The sequence below is a fragment of the Nelumbo nucifera genome, chromosome 6 (assembly GCF_055504915.1).
Source record: "Nelumbo nucifera cultivar China Antique chromosome 6, China Antique-T2T, whole genome shotgun sequence".
NCBI classification, from domain to species: Eukaryota; Viridiplantae; Streptophyta; class Magnoliopsida; order Proteales; family Nelumbonaceae; genus Nelumbo; species Nelumbo nucifera.
The window spans coordinates 28,924,246-28,946,699 of NC_142654.1; the positions used below are offsets into that span (position 1 = coordinate 28,924,246).

The window sequence follows — 22,454 nt, forward strand, 5'->3', positions numbered from 1 at the left end:
GTATCAACAAACCCATCCTCAGGTAGCTTGGGCGGAGTTCACGGAAGCTCTGTGCATCCGTTTTGGGCCGACGGCGTTCGTGGATTATGACAAACTCCTCACTCGATTAAAACAGACGGGGACAGTAGTAGACTACCAGCTCGAGTTTGAAAGAATGGCGACCAGAGTACACGAATGGCCAGAGAAGGCCTTGGTTGGGGGTTTTGTGGGAGGTCTCAGAGAAGACATCCGCCTGGAAGTGAGAGCTCTTCAACCAGCGACGGTCATGGCGGCAGTGGGCATGGCTCGCTTGCAAGAAGAGAAGATTGATAGCATGCGCAGGACTAGCAAGCCATCATATCCGAATGTGAGGGCTCTCCAGCGGGCCGAACAGCAACCCCAAAAACAAGTTGGGGATCCTCAGAAGCCCATTTTTCCTAGGCCCATTGTGCCTTTCAAGCGCCTCTCGTGGGCTGAGATGCAGGCCCGACACGAGAAGGGCCTCTGTTACAACTGTGATGATAAGTTTGGGTCGGGCCATAAGTGCCGGGTCCAGCGAGTATTTCTCCTTCAAACAGAGGGAGAACCGGAGGGGACAGAACCAGAGTACCTCGAAGACTGTGAGCTGATATCAGGCGAACCAGAACCGGTTGGAGCCGAGATCTCTCTACACGCTCTCATGGGCCTCAACCCTCTTCAGTCCATGCGAGTAGAAGGAAGATTGGGTGGCCGATCTGTGATGGTTTTGATTGACAGTGGCTCTACTTTGAATTTCATCACTTGCTGTTTGGCAAAGCAACTAGGTATGACTATACACCCCACTCCTCTCTTTTCAATCCATGTGGCTAATGGGAATCAGATGTTATGTGGTGGTGTATGTAAGAAGGAAAGGATCCTCGTACAGGGCCATAATTTCGTGGTAGATCTCCACCCATTGGAATTCTCAGGGGCTGATATTATTTTGGGAATCCATTGGTTACGTGGCCTAGGTCCTGCACTGTGTGATTGGGCCAGAATGACAATGGATTTTTGCCAAAATGGACAGACCTGCCATTTGCAAGGGGTGCGGCCCCCTAGACCCCGAGGTGATACCTTAGCCTCTATAATTCGGGCCTCCAAGGATACTAGACAGCCCTTGTTTATGCATTTAGGCATTCGGCCCACAGTTCCAATTTTAAACAATCAGGACTGTGACCAACCTATTGAAGCCCAACACCAGAGCCTAAGATCAATCCTCGATCAGTTTGGTGACATATTCAAGGAACCAAACCAGTTACCTCCACCCCGGGGCCATGACCATCAGATACCCCTCTTACCCGAATCCAAACCAGCCAATGTGAGGCCATATAGATACCCTTATTTCCAAAAGTTGGAAATTGAGAAGGCAGTAAAAGAGCTACTGGACAAGGGGCATATACAGACCAGCACCAGCCCGTTTTCATCCCCCGTACTCCTAGTGAAGAAGAAGGATGGTGGTTGGCGGTTTTGCGTAGATTATCGGGCCCTGAATCAGATTACATTGAAGGACAAGTTCCCAATACCTCTCATTAATGAACTGTTGGACGAGTTAGGGGAAGCACAAGTGTTCTCCAAACTGGACCTGCGGTCCGGGTATCATCAGATCCGGGTTCACCAGGCTGATATCCACAAGACAGCCTTTAGGACCCACGATGGCCATTATGAGTTTCTGGTTATGCCGTTTGGTCTTACCAACACCCCCTCCACCTTTCAGGCCCTCATGAATGACATCTTCAAGCCTTTCTTAAGGCAATTTATTCTGGTATTTTTCGATGACATCTTGGTTTACAGCAAGGACTGGGGCACCCATATGAAACATCTTAAACTTACCCTCACAATTCTGAGAGAGCACCAGTTGCATGCCAAATTGGCAAAGTACTCCTTTGGACAAAGACAGATTCAGTACTTAGGCCATGTGGTTGCTGCAAGCCAGGTCATGGCAGACCTAGAAAAGATAGGTGCCATCCAAAATTGGCCCAAGCCCACCACTGTAAAGGCTCTCAGGGGTTTTCTTGGGCTTACCGGTTATTATAGGCGCTTCATTAAGGGGTATGGGCTTATGGCTGCCCCTCTAACACGCCTGTTAAAGAAGGATTCGTTTGGGTGGGCTGATGATGCCCAACGGGCCTTTGAAGACTTGAAGACAGCAGTTTCTAGCCCTCCAGTCCTCACTCTTCCGGATTTCTCTCAACCCTTTGAGATAGAGTGTGATGCATCGGGTGTCGGAGTGGGGGCCGTTCTAATGCAGAAGGGGCAACCCATTGCTTATTTCAGCAAAGCTCTCTCAGCAGCTCACCAAAATCAGTCCACCTATGTCAAGGAAATGATGGCCGTGGTAATGGCAGTACAGAAATGGCGTGCATACCTATTGGGACGCCAATTTATCATCAGGACAGACCAAAGAAGTTTGAAGTACATAGCAGAACAAAGGGTGCACACCCCAGAGCAGCAAAAATGGCTTAGTAAACTAATGGGATTCGACTACCACATCAAGTATAAACCTGGGCCTGCCAACAAAGTAGCTGATGCCTTATCACGGGTAGAAGAGCTGACCCAACTAACCTGCTCTCAGCCCAGTTTTCCCTTATTTGAAGCTATACGACAAGAAGCCAAATCTGATCCACAGCTGCAAGACATCAGGGAAAGGTGGAAAAGTGACCCTTCTCAGGTTCCGGGTTACCAAATTGTGGGGCCTGATCTTTTCTTCAAGGGTAGGTTTGTGGTTGCTCCAAATTCCACCCACAAAACTGAACTGCTAAGGTTGTTTCATGATTCCGCGTTGGGAGGACATTCAGGGGTGCTACGGACCCTAAAAAGACTTAGCAGCCACTACCATTGGGTAGGAATGCGCAAGGATGTGTTGCACTATGTATCAGAATGCCCAACTTGCCAACAGCAGAAATACTCCTCACAGTCACCCGTGGGCCTTCTACAACCCCTCAAGATTCCAGAGCAAGTGTGGGAAGACCTCTCCATGGATTTCATCACGGGACTCCCTCGTTCTGCAGGAAAAGAGGTCATCATGGTAGTGGTTGACCGCCTCACCAAGTATAGCCATTTCTCTGCTTTGCCTCACCCTTACACTGCAGCAATGGTGGCCGACATTTTCATACGGGACGTAGCGAAACTGCATGGAACACCAAGATCCATTGTCTCGGACCGTGACCCTGCCTTCCTAAGTTCATTTTGGAAGGAGTACTTCAGATTGCAAGGAACCCGACTACACCCATCCACCAGCTATCACCCGCAAACTGATGGACAAACTGAAGTCATTAATCGATGCTTAGAAGCCTACCTTAGATGCTTCATAGGGGAGAAGCCTAGACAATGGGCTCACTGGCTTCCGTGGGCAGAATACTGGTACAACTCAACTTATCAGTCAGCTGTGGGGATGACACCTTTCAAGGCCCTATATGGCAGAGAACCCCCTCCCATATTACCCTATGAATATGGGTCGTCCAAGGTGGCAGAAGTAGAGACTCGCCTACTGGAAAGAGACGAGATTCTTAGACTGCTCAAGGCCAATTTGACAAAGGCCCAGCAACGAATGAAGATCAGCTATGACTCTCACCACCGCCCATTAGAGTTTCAGGTGGGTGATTTTGTCTACCTTAAGCTCCAACCTTACCCCCAGATCTCAGTGGTAAGGCGGGCTTGTTACAAGCTAGCTCCCAGGTATTATGGGCCCTACAAGGTGCTGGAAAGAGTGGGCCTTGTTGCTTACAGATTGGACCTCCCTACTACCTCGAAGCTTCATCTAGTGTTTCACATCTCTCTTCTCAAGAAGGCTGTGGTAAATCATACTCCTATCTCATCTAGCTTACCCCAATTCACTGAAGAAGGGGACATTTACACAGAGCCCATCAAAATTATGGATTTTCGATGGGTCCGACGAAGTGGGTAGGTTGTACCAGAAGCCAAGGTAGAATGGGCCGGGCTGCCCCCAGAAGACGCCACTTGGGAACCTTATCTAAGGCTGAATGAGAGGTTCCCGAACCTAGACCTTGAGGGCAAGGTCAATGCTAAGGAGGGAGGAATTGTTGGGACCCAAATACCTTCCCCTAACCCAACACAGGGAGTGGAGCAGGCCACTACCCATCAGCAGTACTCAAGGAAGCAGAAAGGACAGGCGACAGAGCCTCAGGGACAGGCGACAGAGCCTCAGAATTAGTTACACACAGAGAGGGTGATTCTGTCGATAGAAGATATTCCCTCCATGATATTTCCCAGAGTTTGTTATCAGTTAGTTATTCTGCCTATCAGAGGATATTCCCTCTATGATTACACCTGTAGGCCAGATATATAAGGCCATAGTCTTTTAAAGAAGGAATGAATGAATATCCCCTGTTTTTCTCTTTCACTGAATCCCTCTTTTCCTACCTTCCCTTCTCTTCCTCCTCTCCATTTTCTGTTTTCAGGAGGTTAAGCCACCCTCGAAGGGGCTTCCGAGGTGAGCGGTATCTCACCATAAGATTCCATAAAAAACTAAAAAGATTGAGAGCACATGTGAAGGATTGGAATAGGGAGCATTTTGGGAGAATAGAAGAATTGAAATCCTCTCTGTTGACCCAAATAGAGGAACTGGATGTGAAGGAATCCCAAAGAGCCTTAAGCCCTCAGGATAGAGATCGGAGATGGAATCTAAAAAGTGAGTTAAATGAAGTTATTTTGAGAGAAGAAATTTCTTGGAGGCAGAAGTCTAGATGTAAGTGGATTAAGGAAGGAGATGGGAACACTAAATTTTTTCATGACCTAGTCAATGGAAGGAGAAGGAAAAACCTAGTTTCCAAACTGGAAGTGGATGGAACAGTCTTTGATACCCAAGAGAGGATAACTACTTGTTTTGTTGACCATTTCAAATCCATCTTGAGGAGACCCCTAAGCCCTAGAGTGGAGTTGGAAGGTGTGACCTGGCAGAGGCTTTCAGAAGAGAGTAGAAGCTGGCTGGAAAGGAATTTTGAGGAGGAAGAGAATAGAAAAGTTGTCTTTTCCATGGACAGATCTAAAGCTCCAGGGCCAGATGGGTTTACAATGGCTTTCTTTCAAGATTGTTGGGAGATAGTCAAAGAAGATTTATTTGAGGCCTTCAAGGAATTTGAGAATAATCAAGTGATGAGTCAGGGAATTAGTGCTACTTTTCTAGCCTTAATTTTGAAAAAGAAAGAGGCCAAGCATCCAAAGGACTTTAGACCTATCAGTTTGGTGACTGGTGTTTACAAGATTGTGGCAAAAGTCTTATCTTTGAGGATAAAACAGGTGCTTCCTTGTCTTATTAGCCAAGCGCAAGGAGCTTTTGTTCAGGGGAGACAAATTGTAGATCAAATTCTAATAGCAGATGAATGTGTGGAGGAGATGAGGAGATCGGGGCGTAAAGGTTATACTTGTAAACTTGACCTTGAAAAGGCCTATGACTTAGTGGATTGGGGATTCTTATCACTCGTGCTAAAGAAGTGTGGGTTTGGGGATAAGTGGTGCAAATGGATAAACGGTTGCCTCTCTAGTTGCCATTATTCCATCCTAGTCAACGGGGTAGTTACTGATTTTTTCCCAGCTAGTAGGGGTGTGAGACAAGGTGATCCCATGTCACCTTTCCTTTTCACCTTAGTTGCCAATGCTTTTAGTAGACTCCTTTCAGAAGCAGAGAGAGCCAGATCTCTAAGAGGGTGGAGAGTAGGTAGAGACAGAGTGTTAGTAACCCATCTTCAATTTGTAGATGACATAATAATCTTTTGCGAAGGTTGTGATTTGACAAAGGTAAGGAATCTGAAGGACTTAATAATTCACTTTGAGAGGGCCTTGAATTTGAAGGTAAATTTTTAGAAGAGTTGTGTTGCGGGGGTTAATTTGAACAGAGAGGAGGTGGAGTTTATAGCTGCCTTGTTAGAATGCACTTGCTCTCAGTGGCCTCTATCCTACCTAGGACTTCCTCTAGGTGCAAACCCAAAGGAAAGTAGGTTCTGGAATCTGGTGGTTGAAAATTTTGAAAAAAGATTGGCAGCTTGGAAGATGAACTACATCTCCATGGGTGGTAGAGTTGCTTTGATTAAAGCAACTTTAGCTAACTTGCCTTTATACTTCCTGTTAGTCTTTAGAATTCCTAAAAGGGAGGCAAAAAGGTTGGAAAAATTGATGAGGGACTTCCTATGGGAACTTGGTGAAGAGAAAAAAGATCACTTGATTAGGTGGGAGGTGGTGAGTCGGAGCAAAAAAGTAGGACTAGGCTTAGGGAATGTGGTGAATAAGAATGAGGCTCTTTTAGGTAAGTGGTTTTGGAGGTGGCCCCTGGAGAGGGAGAGGTTGTGGCACGAAGTAGTGTAAAGTATCCATGGCTGTTTTGAATCAGGTTGGGATGTAGGGGTATCTCAAAGGGCTTTGCTCACAACACCTTGGAAGGCTATCTCTGGCATTCTCCCTAAATTCCTCAGGTTTGTAAGGTACGATGCTTGTTCTGGAAATTTTATTCTTTTTTGGGAAGATACTTGGGTGAGCACTCAACCCCTATCTTCCCTGTTAAATAGGTTTGGTCAAGGCCAATACCCCCCAAAGTAGCAGTGTTCTGTTGGGAAGCCTATTATGGTAAGATTAATACTATGGAAAACCGACAAAAGAAGAAACCTTTTTTGTGTCTGTCCCCAAATTGGTGCTTTATGTGTAAAGTGAAGGGTGAGGACTGTAACCATTTGCTGATATCGTGCTCCTTCGCTGCCAATATTTGGAATTGGGTTGTTTCTTTATTTGGGTGTAGGTGGAACTTGCCCTCTGAAGTAAAGCTGCTGTTCAATCCAGATGCTCTTGGGAGATTGACAAAAAGGGGGAAGATAATGTGGAAATGTATCAGAGCTGCCACCTTGTGGATCTTATGGGAGGAGAGAAATGCTAGAATATTTCAAGAAAAGGAAAGAAGTCTTGCTGAAGTCAAGGAATGTATATTGACAAAGACAATTTCATGGCTGAAATCTTCACAATTGTTGGCAGATTTCTCCTTTGATGACTTAAGGAGAAATTGGGAAGCAGTGGCTTCTACAGTCTCCACCAAGAACAAATTACAAGTTGAATGGAAACCCCCACCAAATGGAGTGGTAAAATTGAACTTTGATGATAGCTGCCAAGGTAACCCAGGGCCATCCGGAATTGGAGGGATTCTGAGAGACAAAGACAGCAATATGTTGTCTCTTTTTTCAGGACCAGTGGGTGAAGGTGATTCTGTAAGGGCAGAGCTACTAGCAGCGGTACAAGGTATACAGATGGCTAGTCAATTAGGAGTGAGCAATTTGTTAGTAGGAGACTCCAAGGTAGTAGTGGGCTGGCTGAATAGCCCAGACACGGTTTGTTGGGGCTACAGGGATCTGGTAAAGAAAGTTAAATGGATGACAAGAAATATGACTGTTAAGTTCCAGTGGGTTAGCAGATCAGCAAATGTAATGGTGATTCTCTGGCCAAGCAAGGGGTGATCTGTTTTGGGCTAATTTGTAATTTGTTTCTCAAGTCTGGGCATGTTTTAGTGCTTATGATTCAGTCCTTGGGGGAGGTAACATCTCGTGCCTCTTCCTAGGCTGCATGTATTTCTGATACTCTTTCAATAAAATTACTCTCATTTATGAAAAAAAAAAGGTTGAATTGTTGACTCGCCAACAAACCAAAAAACAACTCCATTTTTGGGTTGGTTTTAAATTTGTATTTTATTTCTATAATCAATAAAAAATTATTCTTTGTCACACTTATTTTTCTTTAATATAATTAATTAATATGGGATTTAATGAAATATTGGGAATTAATATTATTAATACCCTAAATATGAGACTTAATTTGAGGGGGACTTGAATGAGAAGGAATGTAGTGGTTCAAATTACATTTTATACCTCACAATTATAGAGGGACCAAATTCATAAATAGGTGTATTCTAGTCAAGAATTGGATTCAATGAATGTTAATGGGAATTAATACCTTAAATATAAGACTTAATGAGAGGGATTTGAATGAGGAGAAAAGTGGCTGTTCAAATTACATTTCTGACCTACAATTAGAGAGGCACCAAAAATAAAAAAAGTGGGGTATTTTAATCAACCAAAAGGTCCACACTATCATTCACACTTTTAAATAGTAGTATAGGTTATGCTCACTCTCTGCTTCTCCATGATATCTTTTTCTGCCTTGTCAACAGACACTTTCTTTGAAATGCCAAAACTGCCCCTGCTATTTACCCATCTCACTCATTGTCTTCTACCTCCCACCGTGACTGCCTTCTTCTTGTGAAGAAATTGATCCATTCTGTATGATTTGTGTGTGTGTGTGTGTGTGTGTGTGGAGTTGGGATTGCCAATCAAAACAAAGTTGGGTTCAATAAGTCCATTCTTGTTATTTATTTAAACAAAATACTTACAAGTCTGCCCCGATTTACTTAAATACATTTATTTTTCTTAATGCTGTTACATCTACATATATGCCTGACTTCGATTTCTGATCAAATTTATTCCACATAGACCAAAGACATGTTCACATGCAGAGGATCTTGACAGGTTTTCATATCTTGGTCTAAAAATTTTGTGGGCCAAGTTGGCATTTGTTTTCTTTCATGATAGCACAAGTTAATATGAAAAGTTGGAGGTTCATCTCTTCTAGTGTACTTTTGTGGGCCAAGTTGGCATTTGTGTTCTTTTTTCAATAAACTCACTATTATTGATTTCTCAAATAGATTCTAGTGTACTTTTTTGTTGGTTTGTTTTTCATTTCCTTCTCCCTTTTCGCTGTTTTTTGTTGGTCAATTATATCCAAATAATTCTTCAAGATTGTACATTTAAGGTTTGTTTTTTAATGGTATTTACTATTAAAGTTTTTCTCTTCCTTCCATCATTTTTGTAGGTTCAAGATAAGCTCATAAGCAACTTAAAGATGATTCAAGATTATTTATGCTCATTTGAGTCACAGGTAGGCTCGTAACCAACTGTTCTTCAATGCTAAAGGCAGTACAAAACTACAAATAGATTGGGGCCTCTATTTTTAGGATAGTTTCAAGAAACAATTTGTGTAAGAGTTTTTGTTTTTGTTGTTATTGTTATTGCATGCGATAGTTACAGTCAATGTTGTTAAAATCTTATGATTTATGATATGATTCATGATTTGGATCATGAATTCCAAGGGTTTTGATTCGAACCTTATGTCTGAATCCTTTTTTACAAAAATCTTACGATTTTTGTTTGAATCCTATGATTTGATTCATAAATCTTACAATTTATGTGATTCCTTTGATTCATTGTAATACGAATCAATTCAATTAAGAATTAGTTCTTTACCATGTCATTTTGTACCTTAGTAGAAATTGATTTATTTACGTTATTTAAGACCCTAGATTGAGCTTATTTTCTATCATATGTTGGATAAAGAGCCATTCTATGTGGATTATTTCACTTTTAAGTCAAACATGATTATATCATCTTAGATTTGTATTGTATAAGTGGTAAATTCTATTGGTTTAGGTACACATATGGTAGATATGACTTGAAAATAGGGTAGAACACTTTTCCATATATATTTAGCATTTTAGAATTGTCTATATTTAATTTTTTAACAAGTTTGTAAAAAATAGAAATAATCTCACGATTTATAATACAATTCACAATTCTATGGTTTATGATATGATTACAATTTTCAAAACATTGGTTACAGCACCATGACAGAGATTGTTGAAGTCACCATAGATTGAATTGTAGACCAATAGGTGGTCTAGATCATATTAACTTGATGTGGTGATAATGATGTCACAGGACCTAAGTAAATAACGAACCTCATAAGTGTGATAAATAATATTTGTTTTTGATTTTTTATTGATGTTGGAAATAAAATTTAAAATTAAAAGCCAACCCAAAAAATGAAATGATTTTCTTGGTTGTATGCCAACAGCTCAACCTTTTGGGTCATATGTGTCAACCCTTGATCTCCTAATTAAATAATAAATATTAAAAAAGATAAAAATACAAAAAAGTGAAAAAATATATAAACTCTAGAAACATTTGGACATATCTCTAATATTTTATATTAATTATATTAAAAATTAAACATTATAAACAAAAATTGTTTCTAGCATTTTATTGATGATTGAAATAAAATACAAAAATTAAAACTAACCCAAAAGTGAAATTGTTTTCCTATTTCGTGATAGATCAACAATTCAACCTTTCAAGTCAAATGTGTTAACCCGTGAAGCCATAATTAAATAATAAAATTAAAAAAAATAAAAACACAAATATATAAATAATGTAAAAAATGTCTGGGTATATCTCTAATATTTTATGTTGATGAACCATATTAAAAAAATAATTGTCACAAAGAATAATTGTTTTATTGATGATAGAATAAAATATAAATTTACAACCATCCCGTAAATGGAGTTGTTTTCTTGTTTGGTGGTGAATCAAAATTTCAACCTTAGGGTCAAATGTGTGAATCCTTAATGTCATAATTAAATGATAATAAGAATTTAAAAAGATAAAAACACACAAAAGCATAAAAAATACAAAAAAAAAAATTGTAGAAAACATTTTGACGCATCTCTAATATCATATACTCATTATATTAAATAAAAATAAGTGTGAAAAATATGAATAACTTTTATAGACATAGAAATATATAAAATATTGTAGAAAATTTGGAAACATATTATTTACCATCATCATCACCATAAAAAATTGCCACATGCAAAGCATGTGCACACTTGCTAGTGTGAAAAAAATGCTAAAGGTTATGTTCATATTCAGTCTACCCTCCCATGACCCCAGATATCTGGGACCAGCATTAGTAACAGCCTTTTTTATGCCATAACTCATAAGCATAAGTGAAGCATTGTTTTGCAAGTTCTTAGTTTATTCTTTGGAACTATAAGAAATGAGCTAAATTCTAATTATCCTACTTCTTTCTTGTATCCTTTGAATAGGGTTTGACAGTGGTCAATATTTCAGCAACAACATTCCCACAAACACTGGATTGGCTGCATGGGTATCTTCTTCAGGTATAGCTTAACATCTAATTGAAATTAAGTCGATTTTTGTTTGCGTGATTGCATTGCCCTAGCTAAAGTGGATGCACCCCAGTAAATTTTAATGGCATTCTGCATTCATAAGCAAGTTGAAAAAAACTCCTATTGGAATAAGAGAAATATTATTGGTAGCAAAGAGGCCGTAAGGGAAGAGAAACAGATTTTATTTTTTCTCCATATTTAGGCCCTTTAGCCCTTACAATGGAATAATTCTTTTCTCTTGGGGAAAAGATGAACTGTGCTTCCCAGGTATGGACCTAAAAAGTAAAATGTAAAAGTCCCTTTTGGGCTCTATTGTATATTCAGGATTCTGATATCTTTTCCTTCACTGAGGGTGAGGGGTCTAGCATGGGTAGTCCATTTTATTTTCTTATCCCATCTCCCCTTGTATATATTTTGTACATTTTCTTGTTTTACTTTCTACAAAACTTTCATCACTGAACTAAAAAAAATAAAACTGCATTGAACTGGAATGATTAGACCTCCTACTTTGCCTTCAGCTTTTGGAACTAAAAAATCACATCAAATGAATTTAAACTAAAAGGCGATCTGCACCTTTAAAAATGAATTTTGGTCTTTATAATCCATTCACTTCCTGTCCAGTTTCTATTTAGAGCTACACTTTCCTTTTCATTTGTAATATTAATACTATTAATCGGAAAAGAAATCACAATTGTACAAGAGAATGGGTTCAGTAATGAAGAACCAAAGAGACCTCTATAATGGCATAGAGCTGCCACCATACAATCCAAAAAGAAAACCATCTTGAACTAAGGGATATTTTTTTCAGAGAAAAGATAATTCATATGTATTTGTTAGTATAAGACGTCTTCATGAGAATATGTGCATTGGCATGTACAATCTGTAAGAACATAAAGCAGGCCCACCCTCATAGGAGTAGGGAACTAGGGATGGCAAATGGGTGGGGTGGGGGATTGGGTTGGGTTGAGTACCAACCCACCCAATATTGACCCACTGACCCATTTTCCACCCATATTTGATCATCTTAGCGGGTCACAGCCCACCCTGTTCCTCACCCACCCTAACCCACCCATATGACCCACTAACCCAAAGTAAGACATTTTTTAACTTTTTTTCAAATTTCAAATGCATAAAAACATAGAAATATGTATTTCAACTAAACAAACATAAAAAATGATAAAAAGTTAAAAAAATATTTTTTTCAACTGAAAAACAAAAAATCAGAGGGAAAAATAAAAACATTTTTCAAAGGGACTGCATATGATTGGATCCACACTTCAGCTTAAGCTCCTTATTGGAATCTGACACTTCTACCAATCAAGCTGTTGGTTCAAGAATCAGAACCTCCTCCATGTGGGCCACCTCTCTCTTAGTTTAGGTATTGTGTTAGGGCATATAATTATTAATTGGCGCAAGCTTTTCCTTCTATTTATTTATTTATTTCTGAATCATAAAATGGTTTTTTTCTTTTTTCTTTTGTAACAGATTGTAGAATTGTTAGACTTCAAAGTAGCACAGGAATTCTTTTATGTAATTTATTTCTTTTTCATTCTTTGAATTCAAATATGTAAAATTGTGCAATCAAAAGCAACAGAATTTCATGACTTTGGCTACAGTGAATCCGGACCATCCATCTACAATAACCCTTCATAATTAACTCAAAGAATAGAGCACCTTTTGAATGAGTCGATGTACATGTGGTAGATTAGAGTGGCATGTGGAGTTTCTGTGCAGAGACTTCAATATTCTGTGTGAGTGTGGATCAAGGTCAAAAACTGTGGGCTCCACATCTTTTAGATGGGTTTAGCCTTACTATTACAAGGTCAACTCACTTAAGTTTCACACGCATGGCACATGACTACTTGTCAATTGAAGTCTAAATATCATTCAAAGTTGCAACATATGGTGATTCACCAAAAAAAAAGTTGCAACGTATGGTGAAAATATTATGACCTAATGGGTACCCTCAACCAACCACTATTCAAATGGGTGGTCAAATGGGTTGGGGTCAAAATTGCCATCCCTAGATGGAAGATAAAGAAGACTACAAAATGGTAGTGACTACTAAGTCATTGTTATATTCATATGGGCAATATGCATATTTCCCTTCCTAGAAAGATACCCAGGTTTCATTCATAAAACTAAGGGGGAAGAAAGTTAGATGAACATTAGGTAAGCACATCAATTATTTATAGCTCTTAGAAGACTTCATGAATGGAACAAACTCATAAGGGATGTATATGTAAAATTGCAATATTATTTTTTCTTTGGAAGGGAAAAACAGCAGTAAAATTAATTGTTATGCATCATCTAATAAACCTCACTACCCATTCAAAAAACTTTTGTTCTAAAATTTGTTAATCATTTGTCATCTTTGTCCAATGTTATCCCTGTTACCAAGAAAACCTTGATTAAGACATGTCTATATCTGAATACCTTTTAGAACATTGTAATCCTTTTTGTCCATATAAATAATTGGGGACCCTGTTGTTCTGTTTACCCAGAGAAAGATATCCTTAATGTTGATATGTATGTATGTATATGCTCCTTAATTCTTTTGTCTGGCACTTCAGTTTCCTGAAATCTTGAGATGTACATGCAGCAGATTTTTTATACCTTGTTTAACTTTCTGCCTTGGTTACTTCCTGTTCTAATAGTTTAAGTTTTAAACTTCATCCAACAGTGTATCGAGCGAGGTATTTCTTCTACATCCACTGGGCCAGTGACTCAAACAAATGCAAATTAGATGGACCGCATATATTAACTTAAGCAGGTTTGATTCTCATTGTAGATATCTGTTAATAAGTTTGTTTGCTATGTCTACATTATATCTAAAGCTTACCAGTTACCAGATTAGTCATTAGTCCCCAGGGAAGAAAAAAAAGAGAGAAAAGGACTATTCATGCCTTGTTCTGATAAATTGGAAGCTTTATCATGAAAAGAAGGTGACACTAATCATCAAAAGGAACTGTCTCTTAGATATTTTACAATTAGCTTCTCAAGAATTGCTTCTTCTGCACATCAAACAATGCTCAGGATAAAAAAGAAGTGTACATAAGATGAATGAAAAATGCAATATGAAGCAAAAGGTTCTGTATCCTGAGAATGCGGCATTCATTTTAACTAATTATTTTTCTCGAGTATATGTAGGAGATATTGACATAAGAATACAATAATATGTAATAGAAGTTTACAGGCTGTGGGGATCATTCTGGGGACCCTTCTATTTATGTCTGTAAGAATTATAAATCCGGCAATGGTGCAGGGAGGGATTATATGGACGCAAGTTGCTGGATGTTGAAGGGGTAAATGTCAGAAGGTGGACCAGCAAATGATCTTTGTGCCACAACCCTGTTGACAGCCTCTGTAGGATGAAGGCTGTCCCAGAAGATGTAAGAATTCCTATTATTACAAGGTGCTGTTCCTGCAATACAATTCCACTGCAAGTTTCCAGCTCCACAACATCCTTGCCAAGTGACTGAGAAACCTGTTATCTGCAAACAGTCAGCTCTCCTTTTGGACAGAACAAACTTATAAAAATAGGTAGATGTGAGATATTTGTTTGGTTTCAAGTTATGAATAGTCCTAATTTGTGAAATTAATCTATAAATGTATTATAGAAGGAACAATTAATGCCCCATTTGCAGATCTATTAACTTAGGTTCCTAATTTGTGAAATTAATCTATAAACGTATTATAGAAGGAACAATCAATGCCCCGTTTGCAGATCTACCAACTTGGGTTGTAAATTTGGTATATGTATATGCAGTGTTTTCAACCTGCTGTTGACCCGGCCGCTTGAACCATTCAAACCATCACCCAGTAAAGATTCTGGGTCCGATTTGCATGCAACCTACCATTTGGTCAAAAACCATTGACCTAGTCAAAACCATCCAATCCGGGTGATTGAACCTTTGACCCATTCGATTTGGTCACTGGGTCACTGGTTGTGCATTCAATGTATGTACAAAGTTTTGGAAGCCATAATTTTGTGCTCAAATGTTCAATTGAGGTGATTTTTTTTTTTTTGATAACTTTTGAAAATCTATGCATCTCAAAGTGCCAATGCCCACTATTTTTGTCAAAAAAGAACCTTTTTTTTGGTCTCAAATCACAGCTTTTAGCATTTTTTACAAATAAAAAAATTAAAAACTGAATTAAATAATATAAAGTAATATTTATATATTCATATATTACATCTAAAAAATAGTTATAGATTTTTATTGATAAAATACACATTTATATATATACATATATGTTGATGTGGCACGGTGTGACCTGTTCATGATCCAAAGCCAAAAGGGTAGGATTCTGGACTCATGTCACATATACTCTATCTCCCATATCAAACTACGGCTTGGTGATTATAGGCGGCTATGGCAATGTGCTTTTGCCATGAATCAATTCCCTCCCGATGACTAGTCTGGTACCAACACTCACAGTCTGAGCGTGTTGATAACAATAATCTCCCTTATTTGAAATGCCCAGTTGACCAGTAGGACTACTAAAAGGAGATGGAGCATTGCACCGTTCTTCAATCAATAAAACATAGGAAAATTTCCTACATAGAACTCTCCATCCTTCAATCCTTCACAAAGGGTAGAATTAGCAATGCAAAATCCTGCAGCGCAGCACAATTTCTATTGCTGACTGCTGTACTGCTGACTTGCTGAGTATGTTTGTCCTTCATTCTGTACCTCTCCTGCCCTCTGCTCGAGAAATATAGGAAGGACCACACAGCCGGTGGCTTTAGCTCAAGTTTGCTGCCAGAGCTTCCTCTCGGTCAATATCCTAAAGCTTTTGAACTCGTAGGACTATGTGCTAACTGGATTTAAGAACCCCAACGACTACCCCATTTCATTCGGCCTCACAAAAGTGAATGATGGTAATCCTAGTTTGCAAGATTATGCAGTCAAATGTATGAAAAGTAAAGAAGTGGTGTGTTTAAGCCCAGTATGGGAGTAATAGGAAAAGGTAAAGGAGATGTACCGTCCTTAGACTTGTGCAGGTAAACGACATGTTAGTGAAGGTTTTGTCAGTAATCACAGAGCTTGACTTGTATACGTTTGAGGCATCTCTACTTCTCTAATACTCTCTTGAGTGGGCTTAGTATTCCTTGAAGAACTGAAGAGATTAAAGGATTCTGAGCTTACCGTAGGAGTTGGGGCTGACAAGAATGTCAGTTATTATGCCATAGGCATCAGCATAAGCAAAATCGACACCTGGCAAGTGTAAGTTGAGGTCAATGATGAGAGACCGAAGGGCTGAGTTGAAGAGGAGCACCATCTGATTCACTTTGTCTGCACAGCTTTGCCCTACAAGCTGATTCGGAGTGCATCCAATAGGGCCCAGAGAGTAAACCACGAATTTTCGTGCCCCCATGTTGTACAGTGCCTACAAATGCATATAGAATAAGAAACTGCAAATTTTTTAAAGAATGTATTTGTGTGTGTGGATGGGATGGGGTGGGGTGGGGTGGGGTGGGAGTAAAGGAGTTCAGATCTAGTCCCAACAACCATTGCAGCTGTGTATTTGGAAAATCTACCTTGTTCTTCATGACGAGATATTCCCAATGTATGGTTGCAATGCCTCTTGGGACCCTGTCTTGGGATCAGATCCGGATTTGGTAAATTACTTATAGCTCCCCTTGGGTTTTGGTCAAATATGAAGGCCCAGTTTGGTTCGCAGGAATAGGGGTATGGAATCGGAATCAAAATGGGCTATTCCGATTCCAACTGTTTGGTTGGATGGAGTTGGAATCCCATTTTCATTCCTACCAAAATGACATTCCCCCATTTGAAGGAATGGCCATTCTCTGCCCTTCTCTTGGGAATGAATTTCCATTCCTGCTAATTCCAATTTTTATTCTCATTCCTATCTGAATCAAACAGACTATGAGAATAGACCATTCCGATTCCGATTGCGAACCAAACAGACCCTAAGACCTTCCATTCACCTTTTCACTTACCCTTTGTCCACAAAAACTAGTGGGTTTCTTGATGGAAGAGATGTGATTAAGATATATGAATGTTGCCTCTAAAACATCTATTGCGAAATTGGTAAAACTAACCTCATCTATAAATGCTAAATTCAGTCTTACCATCCCAAAATTTTGTTTAGGGTATATTACTTGAACCCCTCTTTGTCTTCTCTTGCAAATGCTTCAACCTTCCTATACTTTGACCCATTGAAATTTCCCCCTCAACATTTTGGATAAATTACACTAATAGATCCATTCTGTTAGTTTGTTGTTAACAACCTAGCAAAAAATGTTGGTGTCGTTGATTTTAAACATCAAAATCCGAATAACAGGATCTTCTTGTATAATTTTTCTGGAGAAATTTTGAGAGGTCAAAGTATAAGAAACGTTGAAATATTAAAACACATGGGAGATTTAATAATTTATCCTTTATTTTGTTTTATTCTTGTATTTATTATCAACTTTTCATTCCTACTTTTAACATTAATGTTTTTTGGTAATCTGATCGTAGAATGAGCATTTCTTAATGAAATTTGCTTATTAGGCCTAAAAGAAGTTGTCCCTTCAAGAATATAAATGAGAAATCGAGAATAGATTTGTTTATATAATGTACAAAAAGATGGCATAAAAGGGTAAAATGTACTTTTTAATCTTTTTCTTTTTTATTGAAAATGTTTTAAATGGCATGCCTGTGATATATTACATGGGCCCACAGTAAAAGGTTGTATGGTTGTGGGCTCCATGTATTTTATGACTGGTGTGGAGGGTTATTATTGGTTCCACAACCTTGTTAACAGGTTGTATTCAGCTAAACCTATCTTAAATTAATTGTGTAAATTGCTGAAAATTTTCCTGAAGTTTGGTAATTGCAATCACCTCCCCTCAACTTTTTGACATAGTTGCAAGTAGATTCCCTTTGTTAGAATCCTCTAAAAAGAGTCATGAAAATGTTCAAAATACCCTTATAGTTATTTTTGACCAAAATGTTTATATTTCAAATTTTCTTTCCATATGAATTGCTTCCCAAACTAGGGATGAGCAAAAAAAAAAAAAACAAAAAACCGAACCAACCAAAAAACCAACTGAAACTGAACCAAAAATTCGGTTAATCGAACGAGTGGTATACACATATTTATATATTTTTATGATATTTAAATTATATATATTTTATATTTTCTATACATTATAAATTAATAAATATGCATTATATATATAAATATAAATATATTTATAATATATAATATTATATATATTATTTATTATTTAAAATATAATATTATATATATTTCTAGTATTTTATTATATATTTTTATATTTTTATATAATAAATATTGTAAATAATAAAAAACCGACAAACCAAATCGACGGTTAACCAAATCGGTTAACCGGTTAACCGATTGACTTCGGTTCGATTTTGGTTACTGGTTTTCCAAAAATCGGTAACCCCTGTTCGGTTTAAAAGATAGCCCATGGCACCCCTACCCCAAACCCTTCCAATATTTTTTCTCAAATTGATTTACTTCTCAAATTTTCCCTTCATATCAATTGCTCAAAGGTAAAACTGTAACTTTAAATTCTCTTTTTTTATTATTCATAAAGTTTGTATTGTTTTTCTTCTCTAGAAACTAGAAACTAGAGACTAGTCTCAATAATAATTGCACGAATATTTTGGATATTTTCATGACTCTTGTTAGAGGATTTTAATAAAGGGGGTCTAGTTGCAAGTGTGTTAGAAAGTTCAGGAAAAGTGATTGTAATTACCAAAATTCAAGAAAGGTTTCAGAAAGCATCCGTCCCAAGATTTTTGTTGGGCCAGCTGGATCTATATTAATCCACGTCAGAATTGCTTGTCCCAATGCGTTTAAATGAGAAACGATTGGTTACGGCGTTTGTCTAACGACGTCAGGTTAGATCTAATTTGAATAACTCCAACTATTTTCAACTTTTACAGTTTACATCTATTTGGGTTTGTCTTTTTTTGTATTCTGGTTTCTGTAACGCCAATAAACCTTTTCATTTCCGCCAATAACCCCTTTGGCGTTATTGGCGTAACAGAAATCAGAATGAAAAAATAGACAATAAAAAATAAAAGCTAACCAGTTCGTATTACGGAAATGGTTGTGCTTCCTTTCTTGTTCTATGCAATGCAATGGTGAGACAAAGGAGATATTGGCGTAACAGAAACCAGTTCGTATTACGAAAATGGTTGTGATTTTCATGTGCTCTGCAATGGTGATTGGGAAGAGTAAGGTCGGTCTCCATCTTCTCTTTGCTTTTTTTATTTTGGAAAAAAAAAAAAAAAACTATACAACACACACAAGCCGTAAAAGTTGAAAACAGTTGGAATTGTTCAAATTAAATCTGACATCGTTATAGTTTCTCATTTAAACGTTGGGACAAGCAACTGAACTGTGACGTGGATTAATAGATCCAACTGGCCCAATACAAATGTTGGTACGGATGCTTTCGTCCATCCTTGAATGAGCGAAAGTGAAGTCGTACAAAGGGTGGTAATCAAATCAAAGAAACAAAAATGTTCATCAGTCCTTGAGTGTACGTACATCCATGAAGTAATAAGCATCAATTAATGAGCGAGAGGGACATAGTCTTACCAGAAGCTGCTGAGCAATCTGTTGAACGAGGAGATTGCTGAAGGCAAGTGGGGTGTATTGAGTGCTAGTGCTATAAATATCGGGCCTTAAATAGTTGTTCAAGTAGTCATTGCTCCCTATGGAAACCATCATCAGAGCTTTGGAGATATAAGCATTCATGGCCGTCGTGTTCTGCCCAAACAGCGTATAAATCCTCGAGACTGTCTGCTGGAAGTCATCGATCTGCCTGTTAAATGGTATCGAACCCATCTGAAAAGTTTTGTTGTTTTCAATCAAAACCAAACGAAAGCCATATAGCATCAAAACATACAACAATTCATATATAAGTTCCCAAACTTCAGATAGAGAAACAAACATAAAAACAAGTATTTACGTATTGCTTGCCCGTCTCATCGAGGACTCCGGCTGTTGCCGATGCATAGTTGACACCTTGGAGTATCTGCAGATTGTTCATGGTGGATGGGTCTGAGAAAGGTGGAGCATAAGGCAATCCCAGCATTTCGGCTACACCCATTTCCATGGCAAAGGCAAATTATCAATTATTTCTGTTATTAGTAGTAGGAGTAGCAGCAGTTACAGTAGAGAGAGAGAGAGAGAGAGAGAGAGAGAGAGAGACCTAGGATGTCGACGACAAGCTTTCCATTGGAGAAACGGCCGGTTGGGCCAAGAGGGAAGTCGATGCCATAAGGAGGGTAGTTGGATTTGGCGAGAGTGGGGATGTAATTGTTGTTGCCGGAGTCCGAGAGTGAGTCACCAAAGATGAATATCGCCGGGACATTCGCTGAGTCACCGGACTGGACAACAAGGAGAAGGAAGAGCGAGGCCAAGAGGGATAGAGCCATAAACAACGTTAGTGGTTTTTTTTTTAAGTTCTTGTGGCTCTGCAATCTCCTTAATTCTCTTTATATATAATTTGTATCACCTCTCCTTCTCTCTCTCAGAATATATAATTTAATTATGAATTGAATGCCGATGCACGCCCTGCAGGGATATTTACTTCATTACTTGTGCTGCATATAAGAGTACTCAGAATTTCATCAAATAGGGTCCCACATGAATGGGCCAGGGCACAACCTTGCCAGTTTCTGATCTCTGTTCAAGCCTTACGGCATCTTCAAATTGCAATTCATATAAAAACTCCCACTAAATAAGACTACTAATTAAGTTATAGCTAAATCCCACACATCTAAATCTAACGCTATGCAAATTTACTAAGGCTGCATTTGGAATTGGTGTAAAATGCTGATAACGTTTTACATCGAACTGTGAAAAAGTGATCGTTACACTTTGTGAGAAAAGTGTAAAGTTTTATATCGATTTTATCGATATAGTACTTTAGGTTTGATGAGGTTTTACATCGATTTACAATGTAAAACTCCACTCCATTGAAACACCAACAAATCTAAACCAAAGTAGAGTTTCACATCGATCTTCATTTACACTCCATTCAAACACCAATAAAACCGAACTGGTATAAACTTTTACTTCATTCTTGATTTACATCGCTTCCAAGTGCAACGTAAGGGTCTGTTTGATTTGTGGTTAGGATTGGAATTCAAATCTGAATTGAAATTCCCTGGAATTAGAATCAGAATCGCTTATTGCAACACCTATTCGATTTAGACAGTAATCAGAGCGGGTTCCAATCATTGTTTGGTCCATTTGGAAGATGGAATTGGAATCAACTAAAATTTTTCAATTTTGTATCAATTTATTAGTATTATTTTATTATTAATTTGTTAATATATTAATATTAACATTAGGTATATTAGGGTTTGGGGGTTTTTTTGTCAAGAGTTCTTTACTTTTCAAGAAACTCTATAATGGTATGGGGGAATCCCATTTTACTATGAAAGGGAACCAAAATCCTATTCTGACCAAACACTTATTCCAAGCACTTATTCCAGGGAACCAAACAAACCCTAAGTAAGCTAATTGAAATATATGTAACAAACTAACTAACAACATTTAATATATATATATATATATATATATATTTGACTAATGAAATTATTAATATATCATTCCCTCTTTTTCATTGGTAGATGTAGATTAGGTGAGAGGGGGCGAAACCAAAAATTTCTCAATCAGAAAAACTTCATTAGTTATCCTCATTTACTGCAACCATTGCATTAACACTGAAACCATAGGCAGATCTATGTATATGTCAATGTGGGCAATTGCCTCCACTATGATATGAAAATTTTTTGTATGGTAATCAAATTGGGGAAACGAACCATATATAGTCTTTCCCTTCTTTCTTTATTCATTCTAACATTTTTGAAGGACCAAACACATATATGGAGATCTTTCTTGGTGTTTTACAAATTACAGCCGCTATTTTTTTTTTCAAAATCGTCCTAACCATTGTTGTGTTAGGAACAGTGTTTTCTTTTCCTTTTTCTTTTGTAGTTTCTAGATCCTTATATACTTGAGAATATCAGAAAAATCTAGGAGAAAAGATGATGTATTTGGATCTTCTTTTATTTTCTAATCCCAACATTGTTTGTTGGCAAGCCTTCAAACTAGAAAGTTGAAATCCTATTGTCTTGGATTTGCAATTTTTTTTAATCCCAACTTTGTTTGCTAGCGAGCATTCAAATTAGAATGTCGTTCTAGGTTATCTTGGATTCACTTTTTTTAAACCCTATTGGGTTTTTACATTTGGATTTAGGTTTTCAAGGCATATATTCACTTTTTTTAATCTCAATTTTTTGTTTTAATTATTCAAAGCCTTTAAAAAGTAGAAAATCATCTATGCTTCTTAGACAAAAAATATCTTTTTAACTTTTCAGATCTGAAATTTCAAATTTATCAAACCCCACCTAAGTTGATGATATAATAATGCCTTCCC

General features: G+C 38.0%; 2 protein-coding genes across 2 annotated transcripts in view; one reads left to right on the top strand and one right to left on the bottom strand.

The window, feature by feature from the left end:
- LOC104598508 (uncharacterized) overlaps positions 1 to 14,717 on the top strand; it is a 58,766-nt gene extending 44,049 nt beyond the window's left edge. Inside the window, exons 13-16 of the mRNA XM_010260610.3 lie at positions 8,857 to 8,922; positions 10,925 to 10,999; positions 13,692 to 13,781; positions 14,274 to 14,717. Coding sequence (XP_010258912.1) covers positions 8,857 to 8,922; positions 10,925 to 10,999; positions 13,692 to 13,754 — 204 coding nt within the window. The 3' untranslated portion in view covers positions 13,755 to 13,781; positions 14,274 to 14,717. The remainder of the gene's footprint in view (positions 1 to 8,856; positions 8,923 to 10,924; positions 11,000 to 13,691; positions 13,782 to 14,273) is intronic.
- LOC104598509 (GDSL esterase/lipase At1g71250-like) lies at positions 14,281 to 20,486 on the bottom strand. The gene is made up of 5 exons (XM_010260611.3): positions 20,217 to 20,486; positions 19,974 to 20,104; positions 19,601 to 19,849; positions 16,162 to 16,402; positions 14,281 to 14,495 (listed from the first exon to the last, which is right to left on the bottom strand). The coding sequence occupies exons 1-5, from the start codon at positions 20,440 to 20,442 to the stop codon at positions 14,281 to 14,283; spliced, it is 1,062 nt and encodes a 353-aa protein (XP_010258913.1). The 5' UTR covers positions 20,443 to 20,486.
- Between the last annotated feature and the right edge of the window lie 1,968 nt (positions 20,487 to 22,454).